Here is a 12,360-nt window from a genome sequence, read left to right on the forward strand (position 1 = left end):
CAACAAGTTTCAAGAGAGGCTGTGGATTTTGATAATACTGCATCCTTTAGTGAATGTTAAGGTTTAAAGCATATCTCTACATCCTGCTTCCAAATCTGTTGATGCAAGCCTACTCTTTGCTGGTGGCTGTGAACCCAGTTACAATTCTCTCTCTCTCCCTGGGCATTCCGCAGGGAGCAGGCAGCAAAGAGGTGCCGGAAATACATAAACAAAAAAGTGAAGTAATTTTTAGATTTGATCCAAAGCTTTCTCAAAGGCTTGCCCAAGTCTGTACAATAAAATTTTGCAGAGAAGGACTTTGCATGTGTCTCTCTCCACTGTATCTGCATGTAAGGTACATTTTGTCTCGTCTAAAATAAACTGTATGCAAGTACAGAAACCAATTCCCAACAGTTCCTGGAAAATGAACAAAAGAGATAATGAAGAGCACATGACAAATACTGATAAGCCTACCCCTTCAAAGAGCTCTAATGATAAGTGTGATGACAGTGATATAAATAGCTCTACTGAATAATTGTTTATAGGCAAGAAGGTTAACCCCATTTACTTGATGAGATCTAAAGATTTGCCAAAACATGTCAAGCTGTGCATCATACATTCAGTCTCCTCTGTTTCAGAGCTAAAACAGAGCTAATACACTTTAAAATGTTATCATAACATACCCCAAGAATCTGACTGAATAGCAAAGCATAGAGTGGATTGACGGCTCCATTCACAGCTGCTGCCAGAGATCCAAGCACCAGGTATGGCCATTCAGAAGCATTGTATTTCAAAATTCTGGTAAATGAGACGGGCTTGGCATCTTCCTCCACAAAAGATTCCTAAAAAAATGGTTAGATTTATGAAGGGAATGCATTCCCCCAGTGATGCTCTCCCTTTGACAGCGAGATAAAATAGTTGGTTAAAATTTTGTGCCCAAACAGTTGCTCTAGCTTTGGACAGGAGGAGCAGAGATGGCTTCTGTCTGGAGCTCTTTTGTGGCCCTAATGAGAAAAGTTTATTTAACAAGAGGGTTAAATAAACAACTTTTACCATCCCTGGGGAAAAAGGGAGAGATTCATACCTTTTGCAGCTCTCATTATTCCAGCTGCAGAGGTTATTTACAACCAGTTTTTCTGCCACTGAAACTCAGCCTATTCCCTTTCAGCTGTCTCCAGACGAGATGTGATGCAATACCCAGTGCCAAAACTTAAACTCCCTCCTCACAAGCAGCTTTTTGTGTCACTCAATCAATATTTTAAATATTATTTTTAAGTATTGTGAGTGACCACACTGATCAGACTGCATCAAATTAACAGGTATGTGATATAATTAAAACAAGAGAGATCTCAGAGTGATAGTTGGATCCAGGCTTTCTACATAGGAATTATGCCTCCCTTCTCTGAAATATCCTCAGACTATGTGCCCAGTAAGGGCAGAATATTCATCATCAAATTATAACTTATCCTGCAGTTTGATTTGTGCAGAATTTTTGTAACAGCATGCTCAGCCCTGCTTATTTCCCTCAATTAGTATGACTAGAAATGCCCAGACAGAAAAGACACTGTGAAGACCTATCTTTTGGAAATATGCAGGGAGGAGTGGGTGGAAACATCTTGTATTTTCTCTTTCCCCTGAGCTGGTGCCAGAGTGACAGCACTCAAGCCCTCTATTTATCCACAGAATAGGTTTAGCAATAGCATGAGGAGTAACTTCTAACTGCTGCTCTCTGCACTGAACAACTGCAGCCATGCAAACTGGTGCAGCACTTTGGAAACCCACCGTGCATATTCCTATGTATTCTCTGTAACTTTAAGGCATGTTGGCCTTTATTTTCTATGCCAGCTGATTGCATGAGGACACTGACAGTGAAAGGATTCTGGGCTAGGTTGCAGTGAGGGTGTCTTTCTGCTCAAGTCTCCAGACGATTTTTAGATGAAAGTGAATTTATCCTTTACTGAACAAGAAGCAGTGCCATTTGTATCACTGATTAATTACATTTCACAGGCTGAGCAGTTTGCCTTTTGTCACTTAATTCAGCTTTTATGAATATGTGTTTTTCAACTAAATCTACAACATATATCAATTTACCAACAGGTAGATAGCAAATAGCAAAATTTCTGTGCTAGAAATTTTATATGGACCAATAATCATAACAGCCATCAAAATCCAGCCTAGGATTTACACAGAGATAAGAATTGAAGCTGTGGTTTTGTTTAAGTAGAGAAAAGGATCAAGCCAAGAAGATGTACCTGCCAATAACTCCTAAGATACAAGCACATAGCTGCAGGTGACCATTAACAAATAATATAACCTCTTCAGTTGAAAATTTCGTAACAAACTCTTGGACCTGACCTTTTTTGCTTTTCCATCATCTTCTCCATAGGAAGGCATAAGATAGGTAGACTCTGCAGGATCTCCTCCAATAGACAATGGAGGGTCAGGGACCACATTAGAGAGCTGGGATCTTGAGCGCTGCCGAAGTGAAGCTCTGCACAGAGGACAGAAAGGGCCTGTTCTTCACAGCTTAGTAAAAACAAGAATTGCTTGCAAAGCAAGTACAGTTTTCATATCAATTTAAATCCACTGAAGCAATTCATAGGAATCCCACAGACTTTTTCTTTCTTTAATATGTTCTCGCAACTTCTTGGGAAGAAAATATCTCACTAACAGGGACAAATAATTTTCAAAATCATACTCCACTCACACCACTCAGACATTGTCTTAGATGTACCATGTACTGTGTATTTGTTAAGTAAAACTGTGGTGTGTCCTACTACATTTGCAGAAGTTATTAAGACATCAAGTCAAATCACTGTTACCACTACCAGTAATCCAGTCCAGCAAAACAGGATGCTGAAACAAACCATCTCTCTCTCTGGCAAAACATAACTCTGTGATGTAGGAGATGTATTCATTTGCACATGACTGACATGGGCTTGCCTGAAAGAAATCGTAAGTGTCTAGCTACAAGACAGTCTGGCTATAAAATGCTTTCAATTTCATCAAGTAGAAGACATAATAAAAATGTCATTGTAGATTGCATTGATTTCTCAAGTAATTGCACAGCAAGTAATTTTTCAAATGACTGGACTGAAAGTGCATTAGATATTACAAATATGGCTATATGTTAGTAATATCAAAACCAGAAGATTACCAGAGGAGATCAAAATTGGAGAAAAGGTACTATGGATAGAAAGGAGCAAAATTAAGAGCCTTGCTATTTATCCATGGACTTCAATCAGTAACATTATTACTTAAGCTATTTCTTTCCAAGTGAACTCTATCTCAGTAAAATGCTTGCAGCCCTTCAACCCTCTTTTACACAGCACACAGAAAAATGATTTATTAGCACTATTGGGATTTTGGAATTGGGAGATGAAGTAGAAACATTGAGAGTAGTCTGAAAACATTGAGATTTACAACCATTTTTAAGACTCACCGCAAACTGGCCTGATAGCTTCCCCTTCTGAATGACTGGACATTCTCGAGATTTGGCTCAACCACATTATTCTCTGCTGATGCAAAATACAGTATATAGAGCTCTTCAGTTAGTGCTAAAATTGAATACAACCTAAGTACACTGTGGCTCTGCAAAAAAGTGCATAGTCTCCAAGTCATAAATGGAATACTTTGTAGAAGGCAAGGGGTGTAATACAACCTTGCTATTCAACCTACATGTTTCACAAGTTTTATATTTGTATTTGACACGATGAAGTTAACTGAATATTAGCCCAAGGACAATCTCACCTCAGATGTGACTGCTAAAGACTTTTTACCTATTTTAGCTCTGCAATTGCTCTCTTATTTCAAGATAATCATATCCAATGTATGCCGCACAAAAATACAACAGATCATTCTATTAGACCTTAATTTCCAGAAGCTTTGATTCAAATCTGCCTCTAGAAAAATAAATAGGGTGGTTTCAGCATACTCTGTAATGTGCCTGAATTCCAAATGCAGCAGAGCTGGACTTTTGGCACTCAGTGGAGCTATAAAATGATGGATATTGCAGGTCAGAACTAATATTTCAGGGCAGACATATTAGGAAGGTCTTTCAGTGCATATGCAGCAAAACCACTTTGGCTACCAATGTACTATTTCTATGAATGATAAAATTCAGCCATAAAAGCAGAAGAGAAAAAGAAGCTAATAGCCCTCATTAAAAGAAAAAAAAAATAAAATCTGCATTCTGTGGGATTTTACATGATTTTATAAAAGAAAACAAAATGCTTACTTTCTGTTTCTTCTCTGTTAGGTGTTGTGTCTCCTTTGCTTTGCAAGGTCACCAACATGAAATAAACCCCTTTCCTCTTCAAGAGCTCCTCGTGAGTTCCTCTCTCGACAGCCCTGCCGTGCTCAAACCCGACAATGACGTCGGCGGCTTTGACGGCTGACAGGCGGTGAGCGATGGAGATCGCGGTGCGGCCGAGGCGAGCCTGAAGGAGACAACAACAGCCCCACTCCCAGCACAGCGCACTGAAATGCTGGGAACCAGCCGTGCAACCTAAAGGCTCCTCAAATTAACAGGAGTTTTTCTAATGGGTTCAGCTGACTGACTTTAGCTCCATCCACAACCCACAGAGGAGCATGTGTTTCAGGGCAAAGGGAGTGATAGATTTCTGTTGATGTCCAAACATAAGAAAAAATTATTCTCAGTCCATAATACTAAGGTTCTACTGGTACATGTGAAACAGTTATTAAGAAATGCTTCTCACAGATTTGTTGCAATTCAGTAGCACCCTCTGCAGAGTGCATTACAAATAATTTCTGCCCTTTCAAGTCTGATTTTTGCTATACTATAGCAAACCTTATGAAGCGCTTCTTGGACAATCGCTTCACTTTCATTATCCAGTGCTGATGTGGCCATATCCAGGAGCAGGATTTTGGGGTTTCGCACCAAAGCTCGAGCAATGGCTATCCTCTGTTTTTGACCTCCACTCATCTGGCTTCCACCCTCTCCAACATGAGTGTCAAATTGCTGTGCAAAGGAAAAAAAAGTGAAAATTAAACAGATAAGAAAGAAGCCTGTTAAGCTTCTGGTGAAGGTATTGGTAAAGTGTCTTTCAGATTTGTCCTTGGAGTAGACTTTAAGGAAAAACATTGTTAGTGCAGCAGATTCAAAGAGCCACAGGTGAAATAACTTTCTTCATAATGTACATGATCATTTTTCCCCACACCAAAAAGTACTCTCTGGTTAAAAAGGTGAGATGTTCTGGTTCAGCTCAAAACAACTATATCAGCAAAAGCTGAAATGCAGAGGAATCACCCACCCACTCTCCATCAGATGACTCACAAGCTAACTTTTCACAGAGCTGGACTTGTCTGCTGATGACCTGTGACTCACGAACACTGTGTCTGTGATTCATGGATACCATACCCTGGTGGCATCGGGTTAAGGTAGAGAATTAAATAAACACATAAAGCCTGGCATATTGAGAGACAAGATAATTATATTCACTTAGAGCTAAATCTTTTTTATTCCTCCATTTCCATGAAATAAATAGGGGCCTTTAAACAGCCTTTCAGTGAATAGTTTCCTGGAAGCCTGGAAATGCATAGATGGAGGATAAAGACAATATACTAACATTAGTTAATGGTACTTGAATCCTGTCAATAACATTCACTGTTGTAACCTGTCATTTTCAGAAGCTACTTGGCAAAATAACATTTTAGAAAAGTAGATAGCTTGCTAGTATCCAATTTGGGCTTTGTAAGGAGGAATGACTGAAGCCCTGTCATCATTCGGGAAGAAACTGGAGAAGAAGGAACCCCCAGCTGGCTTACAGAGCTTGTACAAGAAGGTGAGCTTGTGTGCATTAGTACAGACAGCTCAAGTAACATATGCTGGCTAGTGAGAGGCTGAGATCTACATTACTTTTGGCCTGAGCAGAAACAGATCTTCATAGCATGAAAAATACAAATTTTTAAATCATGCTATGATTATTACCATGACATTGAATGTTGTGTAAATGATTCCTGAGGAACTAATTCTTCTTGAGGTTGTATTTTGGGGGTTTTTTGTTTGTTTTTGTAACTTGGTGGCATACGTGTAGTAAGACCTAAATAACTGTAGTCAAAGGAAAGGTTGTTGCTTCCTATCTGAATTAATCTTCTGCCCTTCCACTTGAGCACAAATTGCTGCAGGCTAGGAGGGACAAAAGGACAAAAGGATTATCTTTTTTCTTATCAAATTCTGCCAAACACTTTCCAAGGCAGAGCATACCTGTGGTAAGTCCATGATGAAATTGTAAGCGTTGGCCTGTTTGGCTGCTTTGATTATGTCTTCCATGGTAGCCTCATCCCGCCCGTAGCGAATGTTCTCTGCAATCGTGGTGGCAAAGAGCACTGGCTCTTGTTCAACAATGCCAATCTGTGAGCGCAGCCACTGGATATTCAGGGAACGAATGTCATGGCCATCCAGGGTAATCTACAATTAGAACATGGACACAAAATCAGGAAAAAAGTCAGGGACATTATTCCCTCCGGTTCAGAGACAAAGAAAGACACAATGGAAGTGAAGGGCCTGTGATGCTGTGTGCCCATGGCCAGCATAAAAATCAGCTTTCAGACATAGAAGGTGGCAAAGCAATGGCAGTAGTATTGGTTCTTGGAGTTGTGCTCTTTGATTTCACTTCCCATTTCTGCTTGGCATCAGAAATAAAACCAGGTGAAAAGTAATCATGAAAGTGATTATTGTATGTTCACAGTAATTTGTTTCTTTGTATTTTATATATTCAAATACAGGTCAACATGTATGTGATTATGTGTTCCTATGGAATGAGATTTTGAATAGATGTCTCCTATGGAATGAGATTTTGAATAGATGTAATTCATATTCTTAGCCAAGCCATTACTAAATGGTAATTGCATATACCTAAGTGATATTATGGGTTCAATACTGGGTTTTCCAGAAAACATTTGTCACTCTTGAATTATCATTTCTATAGGGATTGTTTTTACACAGATTTAGCACTGAATTTTTATTTTTTCCTAACAGTTTGTTCTTTCACACAATTGTTTTTTAATACTATTAAGCACAGTCTTATAAAAGAAATGTGCAGGAAGATATTTCGCTCATTTAAAAAATAATTGGGGAAAAAAAAAAGAAGAAAGAAACGGAAAGGGAGTTAGTAGTCTTCCTTCCTACGTTGGAGAAGAAACCATGCCATTTTTTCAAGTTTCTGGGGCCAGAGAAACACATTCTAGGCTGGGACACTCACCATGCCATCAGTGGGGTCATAGAAACGCTGGATGAGCTGTATGGTTGTACTTTTTCCAGCTCCACTAGCTCCAACAAAAGCTGTTGTCTCTCCTGCTTTAATCACCACATTAAGGTTATCCAAGATCTGGAGAGGGAAAAAAAAGAAACAGAATCTATCTATTTTAATTCCCCCACAGTCATACAACCAAGTGAGTATATTCTGTATCTTAAAGATTCAAAGCAATTCTACAAAATTCGGAAAAGTATTATGAAGAAAGAAGATAAAGCAAGCCACATATTTTTACACTGTTTGAAGACTTTGTAGATGCAGAGCACTCATTTCCACAACAGGCAGGCAGATACTGACCTTTCATTGTTCCTGTTGTTCATCATTAAGAATTAGTCAAGTTAATAACACTAGAGAACTTATTAAATTATATTCGCTTTAAAGAACACTCTGCATGTATTGTAAATGTATGTTAAAGCATAAATATTAAGAATGTAACAGTGAAATTCTGTAGAAAAATCTGATACAACGTGTTTCCATCTTTACAAGTAATAGAACTAATTTGTTTGTCCAATAATATGCTTTTCCAAGGAGAATTTGTCAATTCAAACACACAAGTAGAGAAATAGTGGGATATACAGCCTACACTCCTGTCTTTTTCCTAGCATTTTAATGGGTCACATGGTGCATCCCCAAGGTAATGGAAGAGTTTTACAAAATCTCCTTGCACCATTCAGTTTATTACTTTGTGTTCTATCTTGTACACATTGATACAAGGACATCATTGATTGTAAGAGAAGCTATATGCAGATGAATTTGCCTGAAATTACTGGGAGTTTATGTTCATCAGCAAGGAATATGCTGATGTGGCAATGGATATGTCAGAATGGTGAAATAAGCAGAATGGTAAGCAGAAGAACCCTTTAATAGAAGAATTATTGAGTCTACTTTTAAACAAAGGGTCTGGGCTTCTGGAAAACAACCTCTACTGAAAATCTAGAAATTGCTGGCAGAACCAGGATATTTTGCTTGTTTACAATAACTGTGTTCACAGGATGGGTGATGAATTATTACCTTTACATCTGGTCTGGATGGATAATTAAATGTTACATTATGAAATTCAATTTCACCTCGTACTTTATCCAGCTTGTAGCCATCTTCTGACATGCAGTCAATGGTGGGTTTCTAGGATGAAATTTATTGGGTTATTTATTTGCTGTTAAACAGTCAACAGTCCTGCAGTAGATAAATATTCCCAACACCATACAAAGCCATGGCACTTCTGTTTGAACAGCACTTGGCTACATGGAGCCAGCTGCAGGCTCTGCCCCAGGGATAGCAGGCAAGGGACATGGAATTGAGGGCCACAGCGATGGGGAAGCTGTCCCTGGTGGGTAGCACAGACAAAAAGGACGCACCCTCTTCTCATAGTAGGCTTACTGCAAATACCACAGCCAACCAGTCAGGCAGTTTTTGCTGGAACTGAGTAGCTGACTGACTGAGGCATTTTGACTAAGCTAATTTAGCCAGCTCCTCAGAGATAAAATCTCACTCATAAACATTCTCTCACAGCACTGAACAACGAATTCATTGCTGAAAATCTGCAGGCCTTGCCACTTGGCAATTAAAACATCCCTCCTTGCACACCCAGTCCTCAGAGCTGAAATACTGAAGTTTTCCTATGAAGAGCTTTGGGTCTTGCATACTTTTGGACAGGTGTTGGGTATTGAGGGTATTATGCTAGACATAAGCAGAAAACTAAGAGAAGTTTGAGGAATGACAAGGAAATAAAAATTTTTAAGGACAGATTTCTGAAGCATGGAATACAGACAATAAATTAAAACAATTGCAACCAATATATTTGATAATTGAAACGTGCATGATTTCTTTATATAGCCTAACAGATTGAAAGGAAAGGTAAAGTGAGAAATGAGTATGTTCTAAGATGTTAAGAACAGCTGCAAGATTGGTTCCTCTTTAGGAATATGACTTACTTAAATTCAGATACTATGATCTGTGAAGAAGTTTCACTGATCCTGCAAATGGGAACCTCAACATGACTACATTTAGTGCCAGGGCAGAGCTGTGCTTGTACTGTCTAATCACAAATCTACAAATGTGGCAAGCAGAGGGATCTAATTTTGTCACTCTTTCTCTAGACAGATGAAATTGGACGTTGGTTTGCTTTTTCTACCCTAAGGTTATGTGACTCAGCCTTATCTTGAATTTTGTGATTCTGTTGCAACTCTTTATGATTTAAAATTTTTTCTCAGAAAAACATGTCCCTAATTCATCTCTATTTTCAGTTTATTTTAGAGCTTTAGCTTATGAAGTGTATATGTTTTATCGTTATTACAGAAGTTTGAAGGGTTACTAAAAACTCTGCTAGCATTACCACAGCCTTATGTGCTCTGTAGAGGACAAGCAGCATTTTAATGTGTTTACACAGCTTTTAGCACAGTAAAGCTTGTCAACGAACAGAGATAACACATACTTTAAGAAATCAACAGTACTTTTCCAACCACTAAATTTATAAAACTATAGAAAGGAAACCTCATCAATAAATGCCAGTGGCATCTCAGGGTCTCTCATACAACCTTATTTCAAGTATCTATCTGTCTAGATAATATTGTGATTAACATTTATGACTGCTATATGACCAGTGCCTGTGCTCATTTGGTCCCATTTTATCTCAGGGTAGCTCTGGGTGACAGAGGCCACCTTCACCAGTAATGCCAATGGAGCCACACCTTTTGATGCCATCTGGAGGCTGGGAGCTATGGGATGGCGGCTGCAAGCTTGGTTGCAGGGTGGCTATTACTGCGTGCCAGTACACCTTCCATGGGCCAGCACTGATAAGTAATTGCATGTAAGGAGAAGTGGGAACAAGGAACAGCAGTAGCTGAGGTAAAGCTTCATAGCTCAGAACCAGGCCACTTAAGAAATCTGTTCAACATGTTGTTTGAGCGTTGCAATAGACTTTGAGTCTTTGAGTCTATGCAATAGATTTCTCTATTGCATAGTCAATTTTTCTTTAATTGGACTCATTTTTCCTTATTTACAAGGTAGATAAAACCAGTACCACTTGGGGCTTATTTAATTATTTTTACACTACAAAGTAACATGGCTTAGAAATGCATTACTTACTTTATCTATTGTCTCAAAAATGTTTGTTGCAGCTCCACGACCAGTAGCAAAGGCTTCCAGACAGGGAGATGCCTGGCCAAGATTTAACGCTCCTATTAAAACACCAAAGAAAACCTGAAGAAGTGGAAAAAGAAGTTAACAAAATATGACATCACTTTTTTATTACAGTTTACAGCTTAGACAGGCAAGCCAAACTACAGCATCATAATGACTTCTCATGCATCTGCTGAACTGCAGTGGTTCACTATATGAGCATTATTAGCCAACAAGAAAGCAAACAAATGCATTTTAGAAGATACTTTCACTGTCTTTCACAGCTCTCCTTGAGGCTGAAGTAAATCAACTTGTATTTGCCTTGGCCTAAAAAAGTAAGCATCTAGGTATTTACTGAGATACCACTGATGTATTTTTAAGCTATCTCAGTTTGACTGGGTACCTCTTCCTTGAAACAAGGTCTGGAACAGAACATTGGTGGGAAGTAGATTATTTTGAGGATGCTTTTTACCAGTAAGCAAAAATAGAAAGAAGCTTAAAACCCTGTATTACAACCTTTGTCTATTGCAGTTCCTGTCTCATCCAATACTCACAAAACTTAATTTTGGGGAGGTACCAGCTATAGAGAATATTTTTTCTCTGTCTCCCAGAGAAATGAACTGTAAGGGTTGCTACCAACACTGGATAAGGCACTTTTTGAGGTGAGGTAATTCCATCATGTGGATGGACAGATTCTACAGGTAGCAAATACCCAATGTGCTCACTGTTTCAAGTTCTTTTCTGAGAACCAAAATGAATAGTTGCTCACTAATGACCCTCTTCTGAAAGTCCGAGGATCCCCTTTTTCCCTAAGCCTAGGACAACATGAGAGAAAATGCACCACAGCATCTGCTCTTCCTGGGAAGACTGACAGACAATAAAGGCAGCTGGATACAGTACTGAATATCAGAGGATGCTTGAGCCCAGGAATTCAGCCTTGGTGTGTGGCCTTGTGGATCAGAAGCAAGTGAAGCTGTAGCATATCAACTAAAATACCAAAAGTGTTTGCTCAAAATTTCTTAAGAGCTGCCAATGCTTCATTTTTATGAAAAGTTTTTATGAAGGCTCTTAAATATACCTTCTAAGACTGAAAATGCTGGCAGGGGCTTCAAAGAACAGGACACTAGAAGGTGGTGAATATAAAGAAGGTAGAGGCTTATTTAGCATTTACATACCACACAGATGCAAATTATTTCATTGTCTGTTTCTACAACAAGGAGCAAGCTGCATTGTATTGTAAGTATAGCTTATACTTCTCAGTGCTACTGTACTGGGGTGTGCTTTTGAACACTTTTTGACAGTTTTTTTCCCAGAATTTACTCTGTTTTACTTCTCCTTAGTTTCAGTTACAGAGGTATTTTGGCAGAACAGGTTATAAGGGTTGGATAATGTCTTTGGTGTAGGCTTTTGGTCCATTTTGCTGCTTTGTTGTGGGTGATAGTTTGGACATTCACATGAGGAGACATGGAATGTTATGTCTGGTATGTAACCCTTTGCTCTATTTTGGCCTGAAAATTCTGCTAAGAAGCAATCAAGTTACACAGGACTTAGTTCTCCTTTGCACCAGAGTGATGTTTCCTGGGACTATCTCTATAGTTAAAGTGGAGGAATCTACTGAACACATACTGTGCACTGCAAATGTCTACACTGGGATGTAGAGATCATGGCATACATTTATACTCAGCTTTACTACTAACTAATTTTCTCACGTGAGTGAGTCTCAAAGCAAGGAGGTTCTATGCCTGTCAGAATCCATCATGAACATGAAGGAGCATGTTCTGTACACCTGGCAGAAGAGGAAGGGAACGCAATACTTAGTATATATCAATGCAGTATGGCTGGTGCATGACTTTTTGAGAGAGCAGGAAAAGCATATTTCAATGTTTTGTATCTACAAATCCCCCTTCCTGCCCCCTGCCAAACTAGGAGTGTATGGTAGAAAATAGAAAGTAGAAGAAAGATGACTGGAAACTGTGAGTAAGGGAAGCAT

General features: G+C 38.9%; 1 protein-coding gene across 3 annotated transcripts in view; it reads right to left on the reverse strand.

Moving 5' to 3' along the window:
- The window catches only part of ABCB11 (ATP binding cassette subfamily B member 11), a 43,448-nt gene that overhangs the window by 14,487 nt on the left and 16,601 nt on the right, over nucleotides 1-12,360 (reverse strand). For 2 of the 3 annotated variants that reach the window (XM_010406828.4, XM_019290238.2), the window contains 9 exons: nucleotides 10,338-10,451; nucleotides 8,265-8,375; nucleotides 7,203-7,328; nucleotides 6,206-6,409; nucleotides 4,790-4,960; nucleotides 4,217-4,418; nucleotides 3,422-3,497; nucleotides 2,335-2,470; nucleotides 663-821 (listed from right to left, as the gene is read on the reverse strand). In XM_010406828.4, the coding sequence (XP_010405130.1) occupies nucleotides 663-821; nucleotides 2,335-2,470; nucleotides 3,422-3,497; nucleotides 4,217-4,418; nucleotides 4,790-4,960; nucleotides 6,206-6,409; nucleotides 7,203-7,328; nucleotides 8,265-8,375; nucleotides 10,338-10,451 (1,299 nt within the window). The remainder of the gene's footprint in view (nucleotides 1-662; nucleotides 822-2,334; nucleotides 2,471-3,421; nucleotides 3,498-4,216; nucleotides 4,419-4,789; nucleotides 4,961-6,205; nucleotides 6,410-7,202; nucleotides 7,329-8,264; nucleotides 8,376-10,337; nucleotides 10,452-12,360) is intronic. The other variant, XM_019290237.3, reaches the window with a different exon arrangement.

This window comes from Corvus cornix, chromosome 7 (genome assembly GCF_000738735.6).
Source record: "Corvus cornix cornix isolate S_Up_H32 chromosome 7, ASM73873v5, whole genome shotgun sequence".
Taxonomy (NCBI): domain Eukaryota; kingdom Metazoa; phylum Chordata; class Aves; order Passeriformes; family Corvidae; genus Corvus; species Corvus cornix.